This window comes from Hylobates moloch, unplaced genomic scaffold (assembly GCF_009828535.3).
Source record: "Hylobates moloch isolate HMO894 unplaced genomic scaffold, HMol_V3 SCAFFOLD_18, whole genome shotgun sequence".
NCBI classification, from domain to species: domain Eukaryota; kingdom Metazoa; phylum Chordata; class Mammalia; order Primates; family Hylobatidae; genus Hylobates; species Hylobates moloch.
The window spans coordinates 58,944,344-58,970,023 of record NW_026652293.1 but is presented as its reverse complement, the minus strand read 5'-3'; the positions used below and the strand labels follow the sequence as shown (position 1 = coordinate 58,970,023).

Here is a 25,680-nt window from a genome sequence, read left to right as displayed (position 1 = left end):
CAGGCTCCCGAGTAGCTGGGACTACAGACATGCACTACCATGCCCAGCTAATTTTTGTATTTTTAGTAGAGATGGGGCTTAGCCATGTTGTCCAGGCTGGTCGTGAACTCCTGACCTCAGGTGATCCACCCACCCTGGTCTCCCAATGTGCTGGGATTACAGACATGAGTGACCAAGCCAGACAAGACCCTGTTTCAAAAAAACAAAAATGTATTCCGGATAGGTGAGTTAACCAGAATGTTGGGTTTTTCAAATAAATTCAGTAAACTTATTCAAAGCTGAATGCTAATTCAATTGCCCAATGACCCCTTGACCTTTTATATTATTTTATTTAAAAATTTTTTTCAGAAATAGTGTTTTGCTATATTGCTCAGGCTGGACTTGAACTCCTGGGCTCAAATGATCCTCCTACTTCAGCTTCCACCCCTGACTTTTATTTTTATTTTATTTATTTATTTATTTATTTATTTATTTATTTATTTATTTTTGAGATGGAGTCTTGCTGTGTCACCAGGTTGGAGTAGAGCGGCATGATCTTGGCTCAATGCAACCTCCACCTCCTGAGTTCAAGCAATTCTCCTGCCTCAGCCTCCCGAGTAGCTGGGACCACAGGTGTGCGCCACCATGCCCAGCTAATTTTTGTATTTTTAGTAGAGATGGGGTTTCACTATGTTGGCCAGGATGGTCTCAATCTCTTGACCTCCTGATCCGCCCATCTCGACCTCCCAAAGTGCTGAGATTACAGGTGCGAGCCACCGCACCCAGCATTTTTGTTATTTGAGATGGAGTTTTGCTCTTGTTGCCCAGGCTGAAGTGCAATGGCGCGATCTCAGCTCACTGCAATCTCCACCTCCTAGGTTCAAGCGATTCTCCTGCCTCAGTCTCCCAAATAGCCAGGATTACAGGTGTGCACCACCATACCCGGCTAATTTTGTATTTTTAGTAGAGATAGGGTCACCACGTTGGCCAGGCTGGTCTCGAACTCCTGACCTCAAGTGATCCAACTGCCTCGGCCTCCCAAAGTGCTGGCATTACAGGCATGAGCCACTGTGCCCGGCCAGCCCCTGACTTTTTAATTGATAGGGCACAACACCTTCTATTTTAGAAATCTCAAAGAAGGCTGGGCACGGTGGTTCATGCCTGTAATCTCAGCATTTTGGGAGGCCAAGGCAGGTGGATCGTCTGAGGTCAAGAGTTCAGCCTCGCCAACATGGTAAACCCCATCTTTACTGAAAATACAAAAATTAGCCAGGTGTGGTGGCACATGTCTGTAATCCCAGCTATTTGGGAGGTGGAGGTTGCAGGAAGTCGAGATAGCACCACTGCACTCCAGCCTGGGTGAGAGCTAGACTCTGCCTCACAAAAAGAAAAGAAAAGAAAAGAAAAGAAATCTCAAAGGATTCACAATTTGGATGTCTGGCCACATCCTGTGGTATATAGGTAAATTCATAATTCTTCAACCATTCAGAAACAAATGTGTAAAATAGTCAGATGAGCTTCCTGAGTTCACATAGCAAAACATCTAGGGAGTATGAGACATTTGACTCTCAGTCAGTCTCTCTCTGTTTGCTAAATAACATTTCCTCTTCGGTTGCACAGCTAAATTTAAATAAAATAATGAAGGTTATTTATTTATTTGAGACAGAATCTCGCTCTGTTGCCCAGGCTGGAGTGCAGTGGTGTGATCTCAGCTCATTGCAACCTCTGCCCACTGGGTTCAAGCGATTCTTGTGCCTCAGCCTCCCGAGTAGCTGGGACTACAGGCATGCACCACCATGCCTGACTAATTGTTGTATTTTTAGTAGAAGGGGATTTCACCATGTTGGCCAGGCTCAAACTCTTGACCTCAAGTGATCTGCCTGCCTCAGCCTCCCAAAGTGCTGGGATTACAGACGTGAGCCACTGTGCCCAGCCAAAGGTTATTTATTTATCAACGATACTCAGTGGATATGATGGTTAATTTTATGTCAACTTGCTTGGGCCATCATGTGCCCAGATGTTTGGTCAAACATGATTCTGGGTGTTCCTGTGGGGTGTTTTTGGATGAGGTTAACATTTGAATCAGTAGACTGGGTAAGGCAGGTTGCCTCCCCTAATGTGGGTGGACCACATCCAATCAGTTGAAGGCCTGAATAGAACAAAATGGTTGACACTTCCCCCAGTAAAGAAGAACTCCTCCTGCCTGACTCCTTTTGAACTGAGACATCAGCTTTTCCCTGCCTTTGGACTTGAGGACTTGAACTAAAACGCAGACTCTTTCTTAGTTCTCCAGTCTGCTGGCCTTCTTGTGGGAACTACACCATTAGCTCTCCTGGGTCTCCAGGTTGCCAACTCACCCTGCAGATCTTGGGACTTGTCAGCCTCCATAATCATGTGAGCCAATTCCTTATCTATTTATGTATTCCTTATCTATCTATGTATTTATTGATCCATCTGTCTATTCATCCATCCATTCATCCTGTTGGTTCTGTTTCTCTGGAAAACCCTAATAGAGTAGACATACACTAATGTCAACTAATTAAACTACTCCCAAAGGCCTATCACTTCTCCAGCAAGAAAATCCCCCTTTGAAATGCTTGGCTATACAGAATTCAAACAGGATCATGGATTTTTATTGACCAGAGAGAAATCAAGTTCAATGTTGAAAAAAATTCTAGTACTGAGATACTAAATTTCTGGAAGATAGGCACTATGCTAGTTTTGCTTTATAGTTTTAGTACAGTGAATAATATAGAAATTATTATTTTTTAAATGAAACAACATTGTTTGATGGTGATGATAAGAGTAATGATAACCAGTAGGGCTCTGTAAGCTAGTGTTGTCATGATCATGCAAACAAGATAATATCTAGAGCAACTGGGAGTGATAGAATTTATTGGCGGAAGTCCACTCTGAAGGACGCTCCTTTTGTCTTGCTGATACTACAAAGAGGTGGGCTTCTATACTCAGCACTGACTGTGAGGCCAGCTTTTAATCTCTGCTCTGCACCTCTACCCTAGTGTTCTTTTCTGCCCTCTTATGCTCCTTTCCAGTGTCAGTGCTGAACACAACCCTTCTCTGCCTCTCAACTCCACCTCACCATTGTCCTGTTTTCTTCCATCCAATAAGGAAGGAGGGCGGGGCTGTGCCTTCCCTGGCAACCAGCATCTTGGGACTTGCTTCAGGCTCCACCTCCCACACCATCCACCACTCGCTGTGGGCTACACAGCTCTCACCCAGATGCTGTTTTTCCATCCTAGGAGCTGACCTCATTGTCCCTGGGGCTGGAGCCATCTATAAGGCGACACTTGCCAATTTGGGGGTTTATGGCAGTTTTGCCTTTCTGGCACAGAAGGAGTCAGCCCGTCCCATTGTCTTTTGTCATAAATAAGGTATTAGCAACCACCTTTCCTCTCTGCGCACAAACATGGCTGAAAACACAGAAGTGCGACTTGTATGTCACACATGGATATAGATTCACTAGTTTAGGAGTGTGGCTGCTGTTTCTGGAAATTGCCAGCATACAGTTCTGCTTCCTGTTCTTGCAGACCAGCATGACATTTGGCTCAATTGAGCCCCTGTCATGGGTTGCCACACAAACATTGTCTGTCTGGTGCTGTCATTTCCTGGCAGTGAACAATTATTCCACATTGCGTCAAGACGCCCTCCCAGTGTCCCTCTCATGGCAGCAGAACCAGTCCTCAAAAGGCAAATGTGTGGCCAGAGCATTCTTCTGGAGAACATGGGCAGGAACAAAGCCAGTGTGGTTTACTGGAAAGCACACCAAATATAGTCCTAGGAGCATGGCCACACTATGTAGACAATAGAGGAACTGGCTCCCCTCCCACTCACCATTTAGTTGTCACAACCACACACGTGCCTTCCTGTGCCTTTCCTACCTGACATCATGAGGTGGGAAAGGTAGCAGCAGTTGGCTCTTTTCCATAATCACTGATCAGCCCCGCCACATAGCACTGTCAACTGGAAGCTACCACACACACATAATAACCCAGCTAATAGCTGTCTTTCTAGATTTTTTTTTTCACTGATGTGCACTGTGTTCTTGGCCATAGCCCTAACTTTACATGCTTCAATTTCCCCATTCTTTAAAGGAATTTAATAGCAATCCAAGTTAAATTCTGCGTCCTTAGAATAGATTGTGTTATATTAGTCCAAAATATATTTCATCATATGTACATTGAGAATAATTAACTTCTACCTTAGTAATCCATCAAGTATCCAACTAATATTTACTTAATGTCTACTCTGTACATGTCATGGTACTACAGGCTCATTTTGAAGTTTTAACAACAAATTACATATTACTTGGAAATTTGTGTCTTTAAAAAGCTAATATGCGCCTGTAGTCCCAGCTACTCGGGAGGCTGAGGCAGGAGAATGGCGTGAACCCCGGGGGGGCGGAGCCTGCAGTGAGCCGAGTTCGCGCCACTGCACTCCAACCTGGTCGACAGCGAGACTCCGTCTCAAAAAAAAAAAAAAAAAGCTAATATCAATGGTTATTTCATATTTTAAATGACAAATACCTATTCAATACTTGGGATTCTTTAAATAATAGGAATTTAAATGCGACAGACGGATAAAAAGCGAAAAATTCCATTCAGACATCAGGTTTTATGAAGACTAAATATAATGTTAGTAATAAATGATGTGGAGTTTCCTTACTGGAAAGTACTACTTATGCCAGGCACGGCAGGTCATGCCTGTAATCCCAGCACTTTGGGAGGCTGAGACGGGAGGATCTCTTGAGCCCAAGAGTTCAAGACCAGCCAGGGCAACTTAGCGAAAAACACGTCTCTACAAAAACTTTAAAAATTAGCCAGGTGTGGTAGCATGCACCTGTAATTCCATCTGGAGGCTGTGGCAGATCACTTGAGCCCAGGAGTTCAAGGCTGCGTGTGCTATGATTGCGCCACTACACTCCAGCCCAGGTGGCAGAGCAAGTGTCTCAAAAAAGAAAGAAAGAAAAAAAAAAAGACTAATCATAATCATTCCTTACAAGATACACAGCATTATCCCGACACAAAAAATGTTTTGGAAACCCAAACTGAGCTTTATACAGTTACTTGTAGGATCTGAGACCCTTGAAATAGTCATTTAAAAAAATTATTTATTTGAAATAGTCATTTTTGATCACCAGAAGGAAGAAATCACAAATAAAAAAAAAAGAGGCTTAAGGCTCAGATCTGTAGATTACTTTTTCAGGAACCCGGAGGACAGAGAGCTGGGCAGCAGACTGCGGAGGGACTTGAGGTTTCTGCAGTTTGGACGGCTTACGTGTAACCTGGTGACACCTTCACGCCCCAGGGTTGCCATGGCACCACCTTTCCGAAATACTGCTCCCTAGGTACAATATATCTTTTTTTTCCTGAAACGGAGTCTCGCTGTATCGCCCAGGCTGGAGTGCAGTGGCACGATCTCAGCTCACTGCAACCTCTGCCTCCCAGATTCAAGCGATTCTCCTGCCCCAGCCTCCTGAATAGCTGGGATTACAGGCGCGCGACACCACGCCCGGCTAATTATTGTATTTTTAGTAGAGATGGGGTTTCACCATGTTGGTCAGGCTGGTCTCGAATTCCTGACCTCGAGATCCGCCCACCCCCCCTCCCCCCCCACCCCCGCCCTCAGTCTCCCAAAGTGCTGGATTACAGGCATAAGCCACCGCGCCCGGCCTGTACAATCTATCTTTATTTTTTTGTAATTTTTCTTTATCTACTGGCATCCTCATGGAGGCCCTTTCTCTCCCCAACTTTCCCTCGTGTGTGAAATAAAGACCACTGAATCTATTAACTTCCCAGGCCTTGAAATTCCATTTTCGCACATACTGCCACCGCTAAACGATTTCTGAATTTTTTGTTGTTACCCCCTCAGCTAGGAGTTCCATTTGCCAAGCATTCTAACAGCTGAGAAGGCAATTCTGTGGGCCGATGCATTTGTGTTTAGGAGGCACAGATATCTCCAAATAACCTTCCCATCTTCACACTGGTGGCTTTTGAATTGTTCAGGGTTTTAGAAATACCATAATCTCATTCTATTAAATATTAAGGGACTCTTTCGGATTCCCTGAGCCTTAAGGTTACGTTATGCAAATCTGTCCAAGTGTGTTTCCATGGTGCAGAATAAGAGTTATGGTAGGGTTTTTTGAAGCAGCATGACTATAAACGTCACTCCTGTCACTGCCTTTCACAAGAACCCACTTGCTGTGAAATATTTTGAAAACAGAGCTGAAGTGGAGATAACGCAGAGCACAAACAGGCAGAAATAAGAATAAACCGTGCGTGGCAGGCAGAAACCCGGAGGTTGGCTGTTTCTGGATGGGAAGAGAAGGCTCTGTAAACCTGGAGGAGAAACCACGCGGGCCACTGTTTAGGGGCCTCCTGGGGGTCGCTTCCCTTGCCCCCTCGGGTTGGGGGGCTCCTCCAGGCCAAGGAAGCGGCCCCCTAAAACCGCTTCCGGGACTGCAGCTTCTCTCCCCACACTCTCAAGGAGCAGAGCCTTCTCGGGCCACAATTCTCCGCGACCCAAAAATAACTACACAGATGTGAGGAAAAGGGCCAAAACCCACGGCACAAGGCAGTGCTTAGTTACACCCTTATCGCTTACGGCCAGGAAGCTCGAAACCCAATCTAGCGCCAGCCTTTTATAGCCGGTCCCTCGAGCCCCGCCCTAGCAACTTCTCCTAGCAACGCCTCGCCCCGTGCTCTGCCGCCTTATCTGCCTCCGCCAGGCCTTTCCTGTTCCCCTCCCCCAGTCCGCGCCGCCCGGCCGCCCGGCTCACTTGATCTGCCCCAGGGGAGGGGAGGGGTGAACGGAAGCGTGAGGGACGGGGCGCTGGAAGACGCTTCGCGTCATCAAGATGCGCCGGGAGAGTTGCGGCGCCTGGTGTCTCAGGGAGGCTCGAGGTTCGGGTAGTCGGTGACATGGCGGAGGCCGCGGCGCTGGTGTGGATTAGCGGCCCTGGCTTCGGGTGCAAAGCGGTGCGGTGTGCCTCGGCTCGGTGCACCGTCCGGGATTTTATCCACTGGCACTGCCAAGATCAGGTGAGGATTTCAGTTCCTGTTAGGAAGGAGAAAGAGGAAGACAGGTGGCAGCGCTGGGTGCGGAGTAGGTCTGTCCGGGGCGGGGATACGTCTATTTTCTGGGGTTTTCACTCGTTGAGGCTGAGAGTTCCTCAGTGTTAAAATGCTTCGAACTGTTACTGAGACCTTCCTTTGCTTTTCTTTTGTGGTGGTGGTTTTGCCTCCCCACCAAGAGGGAGAAAAAAACTGTTACAGGCACTTAGTCCCTCTCACAGTTACAAATACTTTGTTTCTCTTTATCCGTAAATATAATGGTTTTCTGGCAGTTGGGCCGGCTGATTTTTAAGGCTCCAGTCTTCACCTTCTTATTATGGTTATGTGACGTGTATTTTGTCCACTCATCACACAGCCTTGTTAGCCCCAGCCTAGAGAAGTATGTCATATCCAAACCCAGGCCAAAGGATGATTGGGAAGGAAAATTGATTCTTCTGGTCACTCGTTGTGACCAAGCATTCACACGTGTGTCCTGTTGAGGGCCTGGGTTCTTAGGGCCTGTTATGTAAAAGTGTTCACTATTCATTTGATGGTCTCATTTGTCCGTGCATATTTGTGAAAACCCACCAGGGACTTCCAAAGTTACACGTGAGCTTTTACTGAACTCTCAAGTCAGTAAGCTTTTACCAGCTGTAAGATATTAAACCTGTTCAGTTGTCAAAAGAAGTTAGTGGTTTCTCTGAATCTAATTTTATTGTTGGCACTTGATCTAGAACTCTGTTCTTCTTTCCGCACCTCATCCGTGCTTTCCTTGGCTATTTCCTCTGCTTACTATTTATAAGCTTAACAAATGTTAACACTGCAGTCTAAACCAAAATTTTAAGAGACTTGGATCGATTCCGTGAAGAAGCAATGTGTGTTTGCAAATAATACGGTTTTTCACCTTCCGTGTTTTCCTTCCTGCTCTGTAATCCAGTCTAAAAACTGTAAGCACAACTGTTTTTGACCATGAAAATAATTGCATTCTAATTCCTTTGAAAATAATTCTTATCTCATGAGTACAGTTTTCTTTTCTTCTTCTTCCCCCCCCCCCCCACCAGACGGAGTTTCACTCCCGTTGCCCGGGCTGGAGTGCAATGGCGTGATCTCGGCCCACTGCAACCTCCGCCTCCCTGAGTTCAAGCGGTTCTCCTGCCTCAGCTTCCCAAGTAGCTGGGATTACAGGCCCCCGCCACCATGCCTGGCTAATTTTTGTATTTTTAGTGGAGACGGGGTTTCACCATATTGGCCAGGTCTTGAACTCCTGACCTTGGGTGATCCGCCCACCTCAGCCTCACAAAGTGCTGGGATTACAGGCTTGAGCCACTCCTCCCGGCCTATGAGTACAGTTTTCAAACTTGCTGACAATTGATCCAAAGTGAAACCAGAAAAAATAGGATCTTAATCATGAGGTACGTGGAAAAAAGAATTTTTAAATCGGAAGCAAGAAATATAGGCCAGGCGTGGTGGCTCACGCCTGTAATTCCAACACTTAGGGAGGTCGAGGCGGGCAGATCACCTGAGGTCAGAAGTTCCAGACCAGCTTGGCAACATGGTGAAACCCCATCTCTCCTAAAAATACACAAAATTAGCCAGGTGTGGCGGCAGATGCCTGTAATCCCAGCTACTCAGGAGGCTGAAGCAGAAGAATCGTTTGAACCTGAGAGGTGGAGGTTGCAGTAAGCCGAGATTGAGCCATTGCACTCCAAACTGGGTGACAGAGCAAGACTCGGTCTTAAAAAAATATATAAAGAAATATAAATGAGTGGATTCAGTCAGAAACTTAAGGAACATGACCATAGCAAATATGAATAGAAACACAGAAGAGTATTTGATGAGATACTGGAACAAGTTAAGAATAGCTCAAGTTCACACCTATGTTTTTAAAAACAAAACTATTCTGAGACGTGATGAAGTTAGTGTTAACTCCCACTGAGAAAATAAAAATCTGCCCTGCTTTTCATCAGGCTGGGATAACAGACACAGATAAAGCCAGCTGCAAAGTTTTTGTTTTTTGTTTTTGTTTCCCCCCACACGACACCGATGTACAGCTGCAGAGTTAACAGGAAATGGTGATGTGTCATAATGTCATAATGACCCCCACGAAGGTCTGCTGCTTTCTTACTCACTGAGAAACCTTGCTCTCAAAAACCATGGAATATATAAGAAATTTTGCTGTTTGAAGTTCTCTCAATAAGAGTGAACCTTCCCACTCTTGCCTTGTAGAGAAGCATTTTTGATTTCCAGCCCAGGTCAGAGCTTCCCATTAAGGGTTTCTGGACACAACTTTACACGTTTATCTTAAATTTGTAGTTTCCAAGGAAAGAGGAGCCTTCACAATTCAGATCTGATGTTGACGTTTTTATGTACAGTCCTGCTTTATTTTGAACCTGTTTAAACACTGCTTGATGTAAATTTCACCTCAACTCCACCCTAGCCCCAAATCTTATAATGACGCTCCTTTCTTCGGGTTGGTGAGATACCCGTGACTCCTGGTGTGCAGTTCCCCTCGTTGCAGTGAATCAGTAAGTTTGACAGGTTTATCTCTAATAGCCTTAGGCTGATTGTGCTAAAACACACATGATAATTTGTGTTTGAAGCACTTTACAATGCACAAATGGTTAAAAATAGTTAAATTGAGTCTAAATGTTGTATCCTTTTTTCTGCTTGTGACTTCATTGACAAGAATCTTAAGTAGAAAATGCAATTTTGTTGATCAGTTGTTTTGTTTAATAAGCCATTCTATTTGGAAATGAAGTATACATCAATTTCATGGTGTATACTTTCTGCCTTCATATTAATATCTTTTAAAATTATTTAGAAATACCATACCCATTAGACATACAAAAGGCTTCTAATGTGTAAACATTAAACAGATAAAAAATGTATTACATATCTCATTTAATGTTTACAACAGCTCTTTAAGGTAGACAGTATTTTAAAGACAAGAATAGTCGTTCATGTTACCTCATTGCAAATAGCCTGAGCTCCCTTGCTCGTCTCTCCCGCCATTATATTTGCCTGGGAGAACCCCAGACAACATAAATCCAACTTTCCACCTGTTCTGCCGTGGCATCTGGGCAGTGACTGTGGTAGAGAACTATAATCACATAGCTCAGTCTCCATACATCCACCAGCCTGGTGCTGCTTGGTAATTCTGTATTTCCTTGGTCCAGAGTGGGCTTTTACTGGGTTACAGGACTGCTGAGAGTATTGATTCATGTAGGCTTTGGGGCAGCTACACAGAATCTGGGGCTGCCCAGCATCTTAGCCTATCTTCAGCAACTTTGCTCATTTTTGCTCATTTTTCATGTTTTTATGTCTCCCATGGTGTACTTATATTGGTGTATTAAAAACCACACTCTTGACTCCTTCCTTCTCTACTTCTTATTCCTACCTGCACTTTTTAGGATTGAGGACTACTTTTGATGTTCAATTTAATTTTACCTGTTTAAGAAAGTCAGAAAATGGGACCTCCACAGTTATCTGAGTCCTGCATAGTCTTCTACCTTGACTCACATTACCTATCAGAGAAGAAGAAGCAGTTTTTGTTTTCACCGAAAAGTCTGAAGTTTCTTCTATATGTGATGATTAGGTAATATTGGGAAAAAATTATACCCAAAATGCATAATGTGAAGTGACTTTTTCTCCTAGCAGTTTACATTTTCAATTCAACAAATATTAATTGAACACCCTCTTGTAACCAGAGTAATAAAAAGACAGCTAGGTCCCTTCTTGTAACAAACTTAGATTATTATCTCATAAAAGGCATTAAAAAAACAAATTTGTCTCTAGAATGTTCCAGTGGAAAACTTCTTTGTGAAATGCAATGGAGCACTCATTAACACCAGTGACACAGTGCAGCATGGAGCTGTTTATAGTTTGGAACCCAGACTTTGCGGTGGAAAAGGAGGTAGGATGTGAACATTGACTACTTAGTTGTAGTGCATTTGCGGTCTTTATTTATTTATTTTCATATTCTGCTGACATTTGCTGTCTTTAGCCATGGTATTAAATTAACAAACTTCTTAGTCACTTTAGTATGCCAATATTGTTTTGCCTTATGAATTCTTTTATTTACTTAACCTGATTTTGGACATTTTCTCTTTTATTCTTTTGTTTTCTTTCTTTTGAGACACTGTCTTGTTCTGTCGCCCAGGCTGGAGTACAGTGGTACGATCACGGCTCATTGCAGCCTTGACCTCCTGAACTCAAGCAATACTCCCACCTCAGTTTCCCTAGTAGCTGGGACTACAGGCACACGCCACCATGCCCAGCTAATTTTTGTATATTTTGTAGAGACGGGGTTTCGCCATGTTGCCCATGTTGTCTTTTATTTTGGTCGAGGAAGAAATATTGTATGATACAATTCCCACTTTCTTCAGCTGGATAGCTCTTAGGGAACCTAGGCTCTAAAACTTTGGGGAAAATTAGATGAAGAGAGATGGCCATTATTCTGTTCAATTTGCTGAATAAAGAGTTTTTTTTCTAAATCTCCTTCCGCTTTAATCAGGATTTTGTCTCATTTTTGTAGTTCCAAAGGGAGTCTAAAGTTACCTTAGGAAACACAAATTGTTTACAAGTTGAGGCAGATTAAGGTTTTGTTTGTTTAACACAACTACTAAGAAAGAAAATAACAAAGAGCGAAAACAATATAAACAGTTCTTGGTATTTCTGCTAATGTAGTAACATGTGATCCCTAAGCTTTCTCAAACTCTACAGTGATTTGGTTTGGTTTTCAGAGAGCTGACATCTCCAACTATATCCGGCTGTTTGAAATTGTATCATTAAGAATGAAGCATGGGCTGGGCACGGTAGCTCATGCCTGCAATCCCAGCACTTTGGGAGGCCAAGGCAGGCGGATCACCTAGGTCAGGAGTTCGAGACTAGGCTAGCCAACATGGCGAAACCCTGTCTCTACTAGAGGTATAAAAATTAGCCAGGTGCGGTGTTAGGCGCCTGTAATCTCAGTTACTTGGGAGGCTGAGGCAGGAGAATCACTTGAACCCGGGAGTTGGAGGCTGCAGTGAGCCGAGATTGTGCCACTGCACTACAGCCTGAGTGACACAGTGAGACTCTCTCAAAAAAAAAAAAAAAAAAAAAAGAATGAAGCATGTGGCCAGGCATGGTGGCTCACGCCTGTAATCCCAACACTTTTGAGAGTCCAAGGTGGGAGGACAGTTTGAATCCAGGAGTTTGAGACTAGCCTGGGCAAGATGGTGAGACCTTGGTCTCTACAAAAAAAAAAAAAAAAAAATAGCTACTTGTGTCGGTACACGCCTGTAATCCTAGCAACTTGGGAGGCTGTGGTAAGAGGATCCATTGAGCCCAGGAGTTCAAGGCTGCAGTGAGCTTTGATTACATCAAGCCATCGTACTCTAGCCTGGATGACAGAGCAAGGCCCCATCTCTTAGGGGGGAAAAAGAATAAATGAATGAAGCATGTTGTATTAGCCAGTGAGAGCTTAAAATTGCCTTTCCTTCTAAACTCATTGAAAAATCTCACTATATACTTTTTAAGTTCTTAATCTGAGAATCTTGGGATCTCTGTCATTGGGTAAAGCTTTTTTTTTTTTTTTTTTTTTTTTTTGAGACGGAGCCTGGCTCTGTCACCCAGGCTGGAGTGCAGTGGCACGCTCTCGGCTCACTGCAAGCTCTGCCTCCTAGGTTCATGCCATTCTCCTGCCTCAGCCTCCTGAGTAGCTGGGACTGCAGGCGCCCACCACCACGCCTGGCTAATTTTTTGTATTTTTTAGTAGAGACGGGGTTTCACTATGTTAGCCAGGATGGTCTTGATCTCCTGACCTCATGATCTGACCGCCTCAGCCTCCCAAAGTGCTGGGATTACAGGCATGAGCCACCGCACCTGGCCTGGGTAAAGCTTTTTAAATATTCTAGCTGTACAGGTATTATACCTGTATGCAAATAACTAACACAAGGATAAATAATTAGGTTTGGGAAGGCTAGGTATTTTATCTCAGAACTATAAAATAAAAGGTGAAAGGCATGAGGTTAAATCAGTCTTTTTACTTTCGCTGCCTGAATTAGAACCTTGACGTTCATCTTTTCTTTTCTTTTCTTTTTTTTTTTTTTTTGAGACGGAGTCTTTCTGTCTCCCAGGCTGGAGTGCAGTGGCGCGATCTCGGCTCACCGCAACCTCCACCTCCTGGGTTCACGCCATTCTCCTGCCTCAGCCTCCCGAGTAGCTGGGAATACAGGCGCCTGCCAACACGCCCGGCTAATTTTTTTTGTGTGTGTTTTTAGTAGAGACAGGGTTTCGCCGTGTTAGCCAGGATGGTCTCGATCTCCTGACCTCGTGATCCGCCCGCCTCAGCCTCCCAAAGTGCTGGGATTACAGGCTTGAGCCACCGCGCCCGGCTGATGTTCATCTTTTCTAAAAAAAAAAAAAAAAAAAAGAAGAGATCATTGTTAATCTTGTGATATAGATTGTTTTCACAAATTCTGCTTTTATCGATCCTTGAACACATTTTAACCTGCTTTCTCCAAATACGTCTGCTCAGGTTTTGGATCTATGCTCCGAGCACTTGGTGCTCAGATTGAGAAGACAACCAATCGAGAAGCCTGTCGGGATCTCAGTGGAAGGAGACTACGCGATGTCAATCATGAAAAAGCGTAAGATGCCCACCTTTTTTTGTGTTTTTGAAGAGAGACATATACTTTCCTATCAGTAGTGATTATACGTATGCCACGCATATTGGAAATGGAAACTTAAAATATTTACATCCAAATTTATTATCAGATTTAACCTTTTCCACAATTTAATAATTATCTTTGGGATTTAGTTAAGATCAGTACCATATGCCAGTAGTAAGCATGGCTCACCTTTCTAAGAGAATATCACAGTATAAACAAGTGCATTAATTCGTCAGAGACATTTTATATATAAAAGGGTATATGTAATATATCTATTCAGTTATATCTCTTCCTCCCTCATCCCCAGAATGGCTGAATGGGTAAAACAACAAGCCGAGCGAGAGGCTGAAAAGGAGCAGAAGCGGCTGGAGCGACTGCAGCGGAAGCTTGTAGAACCCAAGCACTGCTTCACCAGCCCCGACTACCAGCAGCAGTGCCATGAGATGGCTGAGCGTCTGGAGGATTCTGTCCTCAAAGGTGAGAATGAGGATTCCTTAGTGTGTTGAGCTGGCACCCCTGAAGCCAGCTGTTCAGACTGCTCTATACTACACACAAAGAGCAGTTCTTAAGCTTTTTTTAGGTTACAGATGTCTGAGAATCTGATGAAAACCTTGGAACTTTTATCCTCAAAAATGAACACAGTATATTTTTTAAAAAAGAACACATACACAACATTTGGCTTTTTTTTTCCCCCCAAGACAGAGTCTTGCTCTGTTGCCCAGAGCTGGCGTGCAATGGTGTGATCTTGGCTCACTGCAATGTCTGCCTCCCAGGTTCAAGCAATTCTCCTGCCTCAGTCTCCAGAGTAGCTGGGATTACAGGCACGCATCACCACGCCCAGCTAATTTTCGTATTTTTAGTACAGTTGGGGTTTCACCATGTTGGCCAGGCTGGTCTCAAACTTCTAACCTCATGCTTGGGATTACAGGCATGAGCCCCCATGCCCAGCCAACATTTGGCATATTTAACCCCTGAATTCCATGGGGCCATGGGCCCCAGGTAAGAACATTTTTTGTTTGTGTTTAGGGATAAGCTAAGTCTTCAGAAGATGTCTAGACCTCAAAGAATTTGCTGCCAGTTTTAAGTCAGTTTTTAATGTGAATGATTCTCATTAACTTTTGTTTTTAGCATCCAAAACGTGGCAGGCCTAGTATGGGAACAATGGAATAAGAAACAATCTTTTTCCATCAAAAAGGTTATTACATAACAGGAAAAAGACAAGTGTATGCAAATAACTAATGCAGGGATAAATAATTAGGTTTGGGGAGGGCTGGGTATGAACTTGTCAGTCTCAAAGTTACAAATTGTGCAATGGTGCTTTAAAAAATCTGCTCCTAGACTAGAATGTTTATTATTTTAAATCTATGTAAATTTGAGATTAACTGTATAAAATGTTGATATCTTTTTTTTTTTTTTTTTTGAGACAGAGTCTTGCTCTGTCCCCCACGCTGGAGTGCAGTGGCGTGATCTCGGCTCACTGCAAGCTCCGCCTCCCGGGTTCACGCCATTCTCCTGCCTCAGCCTCCCGAGTAGCTGGGACTACAGGCGCCCGCTAACACGTCCGGCTAATTTTTTGTATTTTTAGTAGAGACGGGGTTTCACCGTGTTAGCCAGGATGGTCTCGATCTCCTGACCTCGTGATCCGCCCGCCTCGGCCTCCCAAAGTGCTGGGATTACAGGCTTGAGCCACCGCGCCGGGCCCTAAAATGTTGATATCTTAAGAAATTTAAATCTAGAGCTGTAGGTTGCAGCTCTTTTTGCAATCCATGTTATTTATGATTTCTTTAAACTTAGTCCCTATAGTAGAAACTTGAGTTGTTAAAATTTCTGGTTAGGTATGCAGGCTGCCTCCAGCAAGATGGTTTCAGCAGAAATCAGTGAGAATCGGAAACGGCAATGGCCTACTAAATCTAAAACAGACAGAGGAGCCAGTGCGGGAAAGAGGAGGTGCTTCTGGTAAGTGTTTCACTTTCGTTCCCAATTGATCTTTGAGGACTGACATGAGACATTTCCTCCTTATTTATCTGGCATAAACACATTTTTGTGTAATGTTTGGTGGGAGCTCAGAAAATTTCCAGAGTGCTTCAGGCTTTAGGTTTCAGTGATTGTCACATTGTACATACTGGTAATGGTTTCTGCTGTGAATGCCATTTATTGAATGTAAAGGATGAATTTTTTCCTTACACTGAAACTTAAAAATGGCTTTATATTTGAATTACTTTTTTGGTGTTGAAGGGGTTTAACTTTTAGAAATTCTAGGTGGAAATCAAGTTGTACTTTCCAGGTGGTTGTTTTCTGTGGTTTTTCTCAGTCATCATTGAGGTCTTTGGTCACTTTGCCAGACTTCTCTTCACCACTTTTGCACTTGAGGGTAAAAAGCACAGCAGTACTTTTTCTTGTCCATTTTTCTGATAGTTCTCTTGTCCCTCTAGTTGGTCCTCTTGTTGCCAGTGACTTCCCTTGGGCCAAGTTCTTGAAAATAAGTTTATCCCCTTTGGGGATAAACAGATAATTATTAATCAAAGATCATATAACACTATGAGTTCAGCATACAGTGTTTGTTCTTTCTGAAATGGAAATTAAATGTTCTGAGAGAAAGGGTGGTGACACTACCTGTGGTTTGTACTTTTTTAATGAGGTTTATTGAAGTATAATTTATATATAGCAAAATTCACCCTTTTTGGTTGATTGGTTCTATGACTTTTGAAAAATGTATACTATGTAGTCACATAACCACCACCACAATCTAGATAGAGTGTATTTTAATGACCTGAAATAGTTCCCACGTGCCCTTTTGTAGTTAAGTCCTTTTTCCCACCTCCAGGCCCTGGCAACCATTGGTCACCAGTGTGATATTTGTTACTATGGTTTAGTCTTTTCTAGGATGTCATATAGCCTTTAGTGTCTGTCTTCTCTCACTTAATATAAAGCTTTAGAGATACATCCATGGTAGTGTATGTATCAGTAGTTCATTCTTTTTTATTACTCAGTATCATTTCATGGTATGAATGTACCACAGTTTGTTTGTCCAGTCTCCATTTGGTAGACATTTGGGTAGTTTCTGGGTTTGAGTAATTATTAATAAAGCATAGGTTTTTTTTTTTGTTTTTTTTTTTTTTTGAGACAGGTTCCTCACTCTGTTGCTGAGGTTGGAGTGCAGTAGCGCGATCTCGGCTCACTGAAGCCTTGACCTCCCAGGTTTAAGCTATCTTCCCATCTCAGCCTCCTGAGTAGCTGGGGCTGTACATACCACCATGCCCAGCTGATTTTTTTTATTTTTTTGTGAAGACGGGGTTTTGCCATGTTGCTTAGGCTGATCTCAAACTCCTGACTTCAGGTGATCCTCCCGCCTCAGCCTCGTAAAGTGCTGGGATTATAGGTGTGAGCCACCGCTTCCAGCCCAAGCATAGGATTTATAAATGTTTGTGTGTGTGTGTGTGTGTGTGTGTGTATTAATATTTATTATTGGGCAACACCTCTATAAAACAATAATTATTCCTAGGATTTTCTTTATATATTTTTTTTCACCAATCAAGTCAAGGGGCAGCACTGAAGAATTTTCTTTTTTTTCTTTTTTTTTTTTTTTTTTGAGACAGACTCTTGCTCTGTCGCCCAAGCTGGAGTGCAATGGCACGATCTCGGCTTACTGCAACCTCTGCCTCCCAGATTCAAGCAATTCTCCTGCCTCAGCCTCCCCAGTAGCTGGAACGACAGCCATGCACCACCACACCCGGCTAATTTTTGTATTTTTAGTAGAGATGGTGTTTCACCATGTTGGCCAGGCTAGTCTTGAACTCCTAACCTCAAGTGATCCACTCACCTCAGCCTCCCAAAGTGCTGGGACTACAGGTGTGAGCCACCATGCCCGGATGGATTTTCTTTATAACTATTTATTATTATTATTATTATTATATATATTTTTTGAGACAGTCTTGCCCTATCATCCAGGCTGGAGTGCAGTGGTGCGATCACAGCTCACTGTAACCTCTGCCCCCTGGTTCAAGTGATTCTCCTGCCTCAGCCTCTCAAGTAGCTGGGACTACAGGCACCCGCCACCAGGCCTGGCTAATTTTTGTATTTTTAGTAGAGAAGAGATTTCACCATATTGGCCAGGCTGATCTTGAACTCCTGACCTTGTGATCCACCCTCCTCAGCCTCCCAATGTGCTGGGATTACAGGCATGAGCCACCACACCCAGCCAACTATTTATTATTTTATCTAATTTCCAACTATCGAAGGTAATTTAATGCGGGGGAAAAAGCTTTAAGCAAAATCAATTTTGCTTTTAGAGATTCAGAACTTTAGAAAGGAGATCCTCTTGGATCTTTGGGACAGTTGGTTCCAGTCTCATTGAAATGTTTTTTCCTTCTGTTTATAAGCTCTGGAATATCTTTTTCCAAAATTTGCCTGTTCTCCATCTCAAGCTAGCAGAAACAGATTCTGTTTCCTGAACAAACTATAACTCTTTGCTTTATTTATTTATTTATTTATTTTTGAGACGGAGTCTCACTCTGTCACCCAGGCTGGAGTACAATGGCACGATCTCGGCTCACTGCAACCTCTGCCTCCCGGGTTCAGGTGATTCTCCTGCCTCAGCCTCCTGAGTAGCTGGGACTATAGGCGCATGCCACCACACCTGGCTAATTTTTGTATTTTTAGTAGAGATGGGGTTTCACTATGCTGGCCAGGCTGATCTCAAACTCCTGACCTCGTGATCTGCCTGCCTTGGCCTCCCAAAGTCCTGGGATTGCAGGCCTGAGCCACCGCACGCAGCCAACTCTTTGCTTTAAATAGAAGCTACAAATGCTGTTAAACCTTTCTGTTGCTTCTGACAGGTTGGGCATGGAGGGACTAGAGACTGCAGAAGGGTCCAGCTCTGAGAGTTCAGATGATGACAGTGAAGAAGCACCAAGCACTTCAGGAATGGGTTTCCATGCTCCAAAAATTGGTAGCAATGGTGTCGAGATGGCAGCCAAATTTCCCAGTGGTTCTAAGAGGGCGAGAGTAGTGAATACAGACCCTGGATCACCAGAACAACTGCAGATCCCGGTGACAGACTCTGGGAGGCATATTTCAGAAGACTCATGTGCTGAGCTGGGGGAGTCCAAAGAGCATATGGAAAGCAGGATGGATACAGAAACAGAAAAGACCCAGGAGAAGAAGGCAGAGAGTAAAGAACCCATAGAAGAGGAACCCACTGGGGCTGGACTGAATAAGGATAAAGAGACAAAAGAAAGGACTGATTGGGAAAGAGTTGCTGAGGTAGCACCTGAAGAAAGGGAAAACGTTGCCATTGCCAAACTGCAGGATAGCCAGCCAGGAAATGCAGTAAGTATGTTTTGGGGTTGATACCTAGAACCAAATCAATTTAATCTCCACAATAAGTCATTAAAATTAAAATGTGCTTTTGCCCATCAGCTGCTTAGTGAAAGGCTTATTTGATTTTAAGAAGTACACATTATGATGGAGCTTGCCTTATTCCCCAGACTCTTTTTAAGCTCTGGCATTTATACTGTGTTGCCACTAGGTGGTGTCCTTGATTCCGTATTGCATCAATTGTAAGATGCATGTTTTCCACATTTTAGCATGTCTAAAATGAGATGTGTATAACATATTATAACTTAATTGGTATTATTTATTCTTAGTAATACATGAACGAGGGTATATTACGATAGATGGCATTTTAGATTTGATGCAATGTGCTCATTTTTCCTGTCACTAAATTGCTACTCAGCTTTTTCTAATGTGAGGATAGCTTGAACAATAGTTTCAGCTGAATGTGAAGACCTCTTCTATAGAAGAGGAACCTCCTTTTAAATTTAATCATTAAATCTTAAGTACCTACAGTCAGCCTTTTAAAAAAGGCATTTTCAGCCAGGCGTGGTGGCTCATGCCTGTAATCCCAGCACTTTGGGAACCCGAGGCAGGCAGATCACTTGAGGTCAGGAGCTCGAGACCACCCTGGCCAGCATGGTGAAACCCTGTCTCTATTAAAAATACAACAACAACAAAAATTAGCCGGGCATGGTGGTGCACGCCTGTAATCCCAGCTACATGGGAGGTTGAGGCACGAGAATCGCTTGTGCCCTGGGAGGCGGAGGTTGCAGTGAGATGAGATTGTACCACTGCACTCCAGCCTGGGCGACAGAGTGAGACTCCATCTCAAGAAATAATAATAAAATAAAAAAGGCATTTTCATAGTACATTCTCTCAAAAAGTTGGTTTTTCACTATCTACAATGGACTGGCTTCCAGCAAAAATCTCTGTTCTTTGATCTAATGGTTTGCTTTTTAGAATAGGTGAAACCTAAACTACTTAATTTCCTTCGATAAACACAAAACCTACCATTTGTTTAGCCAGCACCTTCCCCTACCCCCAGTAAGTAAGTAAAAATGCATAAATTGCCCTTTCTGGTGAGAATATTGGAATTTTTTTACGCTAAGGTCTTTACAATCTTTGGAGTTGTAAGCATGTAATTTTTGTGTTATGTATATACATTAGGTTAAGAGCTTTATCCTGACTGAAGTCTTAGAAAAATAAAAAAGGAATCATAGGATAAAACCTGATATTTTTCAATGTTAGCCATGGAGTTTTGTTCTTTATGTTGTAGTAATAGCTGTTGTATTCCTGACAACCAAGTGTGATTCTTTAAACACACATAAGTGGTATTTTAGAATTTGGTCATAAATAAGCCAAGGTTAACTCCGAGAAATCTAACAAAACAGCTTTTTTAAGAAAACAAAGATCAACTAGAAAGATAGTGTGTCTCCGGAGCTCTTTAATATTTTAAAACTGTGAGAGAAAGTTATTCTTTGAATATAAAAAATCACTCAAAGATGAACATTTTCATTCTTTTCAAGTTATCATTAGCAGTATTTAATTTTGTCTTTTTTTTTTTTTTTTAAATGACAGAGTCTCACTCTGTTGCTCAGGCTGGAGTGCAGTGGTGTGATTTCTGCTCTACCTCCCAGGTTCAAGTGATTCTCCTGCCTCAGCCTCCCGAGTAGCTGAGACTACAGGCACACGCCACCACACCCGGCTAATTTTTGTATTTTTAGTAGAGACGGGGTTTCACCATGTTGACCAAGCTGGTTTCGGACTCCTAATCTCAAGTGTTCCGCCTGCCTCCACCTCCCAAAGGGCTGGGATTACAGGCTAATTTTGTCTTAAAGTCTGTAAAGGCACTTGGTGGGTAGAACAGTTTCGAGTCTATTGAACAGCATTTGAGTTTGTTGAGTTATATAAGGGAGAGCTCTGACAATTAGTTTTAATTATTCAATTAGAATAGAAAGCATTAAGATTATGGAATTAGTAGATTCAGAGGCATGGGATTCTCATTAAGCTTTTAGGAGTGCCTGTTCTTTTCTGTGGGAATAGTGTGGGGATAGGCTGGCTATATTTTACTGTTTAGATGTTTACTAGAAAAATCAGAAAAGAAAGCAATATTAAAAATCTGGGAATGCTATACTTCTGTTACTGTTCTGAATGCCTGTTTCTAAATATATAGATGAAAAATTAGTTATTATGTGTATTGAGAATACTTATGGAATAACATGTGGATGGATGATGATTAAAATTCAGTTGCAAGGTATGGCAAATTAAATGAAAATTTCTCAAGAAATGTAGTTGACAGTTAAAGAGTCTTTATTCAGAGGAAGGAGCCTGTTTTAAATATTTTCTTATTTTTTTCCCTCAGGTTATTGATAAGGAAACTATAGATTTATTGGCGTTCACTTCCGTTGCAGAACTAGAGTTGCTGGGTTTGGAGAAGCTCAAATGTGAACTGATGGCTCTTGGACTGAAATGTGGGGGCACTCTGCAGGAGCGGGCAGCAAGACTCTTCTCTGTCAGAGGACTGGCAAAGGAGCAAATTGACCCGGCTTTATTTGCCAAGCCTTTGAAAGGGAAGAAAAAATGAGTATCATCAGAGCTGATTCCTATTTCTTTATAGTGTCTACCATTTATAACCTGCGTAATGTGGACTCTTGACCAGTATTCCTGTTGATAGTAAAAGCTAACTTTTTAGTAACCCAATTCTAACTATTCCCTTTTTCCTTGTTAGGTCTGTAGAATTAATGTCTGAAACCATCTGGGCCTTAAATTTTCTTTGTCTGGTTTTCTATAATGTGTTTAATAAATATAGGGCTATTCACATTTTTTGACTTGATCTTCTGTCATTTAGGTAATGAATCTATCCAAGGAATCTATCCTTTTGACCCAGGTTATCAAATTTGTAGACATAAGGTTATTTATAATGGTCCCTTCTTACCCTTTTAATGTCTTTAGGAGCTGTGTTGCTAATTTCCTTTTCATTATGATACTGGTAATTTCTGCTCTCACTTTCCTAATCAGGTTGGGTAGGGGTTTATCAGATCTGACTTTTTATTTATTTATTTATTTTTTTTTGAGACAGAGTCTTACACTGTCACCCAGGCTGGAGTGCAGTGGCGCGATCTCGGCTCACTGCAAGCTCCGCCTTCCGGGTTCACGCCATTCTCCTGCCTCAGCCTGCCGAGTAGCTGGGATTATAGGCGCCCACCACCACGCCCGGCTAATTTTTTATATTTTTAGTGGAGACTGGGTTTCACTGTGTTAGTCAGGATGGTCTCGATCTCTTGACCTCGTGGTCCACCCGCCTTGGCCTCCTAAAGTGCTGGGATTACAGGCGTGAGCCACCGCGCCTGGCCGATGATTTAACTTTTAAAGAACCAACATTTGGTTTTATTTTTCTCAATTGTTTATATAATTGATTTCTATTATTTTCTTCCTTCTATTTAGCTTGAGTCTTCTTTGATCTTTTTTCTTTAGTTCCTTAAGATAAGCCTTAGGTCATTGATCTTAGACGTTATTTAAAATACATATTTAAAGCTATACATTTTGTTTTAAGCATTACTTTAGTTGCGACTTCATAATTTTATTATGTCGTATTTTTATTATTCAGTTCTAATTTTCTTTTTTTTTCTTTTTGAGATGGAATTTCGCTTTTGTCGCCCAGGCTGGAGCGCAATGGTACGATCTCAGCTCACTGCAACCTCTGCCTCCTGGGTTCAAGCGATTCTTCTGCCTCAGCCTCCTCAGTAGCTGGAATCATAGGCTCCAGCCACCATGCCTGGCTAATTTTTGTATTTTTAGTAGAGATGGGGTTTCACCACATTGGCCAGGCTGGTCTCAAACTCCTGACCTCAGGTGATCCACCCACTTCGGCCTCCCAAAGTGCTGGGATTACAGGTGTGACCCACCATGCCCAGCCTCTGATTATTTTCTAATTTCCTCCCTCAATTCTTCTTTGACCCATGGATTATCAGAAGTGGGTTGTCTGATTAGCAAACATTTGTTTTTTTTCTCTTAATATCTTCTTGTTGCTGATATCTACTTTAATTCCATTGAGGTCAGAAAATATCCTCTTTATGATTTCAATCCTCTTAGTTTTATTGAGACTTGTTTTATGATCCAATATATTGTCTGTCATGGTGAATGTACCACACACAGTTTAAAAGAATGCATATTTTAGGCCAGGTGTGGTGGCTCATGCCTGTAATCCAGCACTTTGGGAGGCTGAGGTGGGAGGATCATTTCGAGACCAGCCTGGGCAATGTATAGCGAGACCATGTCTCTAAGAAAAACAATATGTAATTTGAATTGTTGGGTTAATATGTTCTGTAATATCGATGAGATTAAGTGGTTGATAGTATTCTTCAGATTTTCTATGTCTTTACTGATTTTTTTTGTTTATTTCTATCAGGTGCTGAGAAAGGATGTTAAAATCTTCAATTACGATTGTGGAATTGTCTCTTTCTTAAATTCTACCAGTTTTTGTATGAAGCTCTAATAACTTATGTCTTCCTAATGTATTGACCATTTTATCATTATGAAATTTCCCTCTCTCTCTGGTAATTTGGGTTTGAAATCTACTTTATCTTATGTGAATATAGCCACTGCAGCCTTCTTAAGCTTAGTGTTTGCACAGTATACCTCTATTAATTTACTTTGTGCTTCTGTGCCTATTTAAAGTAGTTTCCTTAAACAACATATACTTGAGTCTTGCATTTTTATCTATTCTCTCTGTACCTTTTAATAAGTTTATTAACATTAAATGTGATTATTAATAGGTTTCTAATATTTTACATGTTTCCTGTTAAGATTATTTTATAATTGTATTTTAATTTATTGGCTCTTTACCTATACTGGTGTAATAATTTTTTTAAGTTGGATGTTCTAGTGATTACAATATACATTCTTAATTTTTCAGTCTACCTAGAGTTGATGTGCCACTTCACGTAAAATGTAGAAATCTTGTAAGTATGTACATCCATTTATCATACCTGTCTTTTATGCTGTAGTTGTCATACGTATTAAATCTACATATATTGTAAGTCCTGTCATAAGTTACAGTTTCTGCTTTAAATAATGACATGTATTTTAAAGAAATTAAGAGGAAAAAATAAAATCTTTTCTATTTATTCACATATTTACCATTTCTAATATTCTTCATTTCTTCTTGAAGATCTAGTAGCCTTTCCCTTAAGCCTGAAGAACTTTCTGTAGCATTTTTTGTGTCTCCTGGCAACAAATTAGTTTTCTTTTTCTTTTTCTTTTCTTTTTTTTTTTTTTTTGAGATGGAGTTTCACTCTTATTGCCCAGGCTGGAGTGCAATGGCACAATCTCGGCTCACTGCATCCTCCACCTCCCGAGTTCAAGCGATTCTCCTACCTCAGCCTTCCAAGTAACTGGGATTACAGACGTGTGCCACCACAACCGGCTAATTTTGTATTTTTAGTAGAGATGGGGTTTCTCCACGTTGGTCCCCACGTTGGTCAGGCTGTTCTCAACTCCTGACCTTGTGATCCACCCACCTCGGCCTCCCAAAGTGCTGGGATTACCACCGCGCCTGGCCAGTTTTCTTTTTTAAAAAGAATCTCTTGGCTAGGTGCAGTGGCTCAGGCCTGTAATCCCAGCACTTTGGGAGGCTGAGGTGGGCGGATCATTTGAGTTCAGGAGTTCAAGACCAGCCTGGCCTTCATGATGAAATGCTGTCTCTACTAAAAATACAAAAAAATGAGCCAGGTGTGGCAGTGCATGCCTGTAATCCCAGCTACTCGAGAGGCTTAGGCATGAGAATTGCTTGAACCCAGGAGGCGGAGGTTGCAATGAGCCAAGATCGTGCCACTGCACTCCAGCCTGGGTGACAGAGTGAGACCCTGTCTCAAAAAATAAAAAGAATCTCTTTGTAGATCTTGTTCCACTGTCTTCTGGCCTTCATTGTTTCTGATGACAAGTCAGTGGGTATTCAAATAGTTGTTCCCTTTATAGAATGCATCTTTCTCTTTGGCAGGTTTCAGGTGTGTGTGGTTTTCTATGTATTTTGTCTTGGGAGTTTGATGAATTTCTTGGCTCTCTAAATTTATGCCATTTAATCAAATATAGGAAAGTGTCAGCCATTATTTCCTCAGATCTTTTTCCTGACCCATGTTTTCTCTCTCCTGGGACTTCAGTTATAAATATACTAAGCTTCGGTCTCAGTCTCTGAGTGTCTGTCTTTTTTTTTTTTTTTTTCACCAAACGCTTCTCTGTGTTCTTCAGATGATTTCTGTAATATAGCTAAGTTGATGGAGAGTTTTCAAGCCAAAGTTGCCTTTTGGAGGAGTTGGCATCTTGCCAGAATGGGCCTGCCTTAGTACCTGCACTGTGCTCGTTGGCTATAAAGAGTCCCCAGAAAGTGTGGCCTGAGTGTGAACCCGGTGGCCCCAGAGCATCACTGAGTGATGCTCCCCACAGCAGGAGATCTGAGAGGCATATTTTCGTGGCTGCCACAGTATGTTCTGTTGCTTAGGGAGGATTATTTTTCTAGTTTGGGTAGTTGGAAACAGTTTTCTTCAAATTATGTGGGTGCCTGTTCAGATCTTAAAAAGCACACCCAAAGGGAGCAGGGAAACATTTAGTGAAGGTTTACTTTAAAAAATTTTTTTATTTTATTTTAT

General features: G+C 42.3%; 1 protein-coding gene across 6 annotated transcripts in view; it reads left to right on the top strand.

The window, feature by feature from the left end:
• SDE2 (SDE2 telomere maintenance homolog) overlaps positions 1–25,680 on the top strand; it is a 65,572-nt gene that overhangs the window by 16,392 nt on the left and 23,500 nt on the right. The window contains exons 1-7 of one of the 6 annotated variants that reach the window (XM_032136877.2): positions 6,754–7,037; positions 10,845–10,962; positions 13,570–13,681; positions 14,010–14,179; positions 15,538–15,658; positions 18,538–19,030; positions 23,445–24,170. In XM_032136877.2, the coding sequence (XP_031992768.1) occupies positions 6,918–7,037; positions 10,845–10,962; positions 13,570–13,681; positions 14,010–14,179; positions 15,538–15,658; positions 18,538–19,030; positions 23,445–23,531 (1,221 nt within the window). In that variant the 5' untranslated portion in view covers positions 6,754–6,917 and the 3' untranslated portion in view covers positions 23,532–24,170. Of the gene's footprint in view, positions 1–6,753; positions 7,038–9,926; positions 10,645–10,844; positions 10,963–13,569; positions 13,682–14,009; positions 14,180–15,537; positions 15,659–18,537; positions 19,031–21,398; positions 24,171–25,680 lie in introns of those variants that run through there. The other 5 variants (XM_032136876.2, XR_009210696.1, XM_058430458.1 and 2 more) reach the window with 5 other exon arrangements.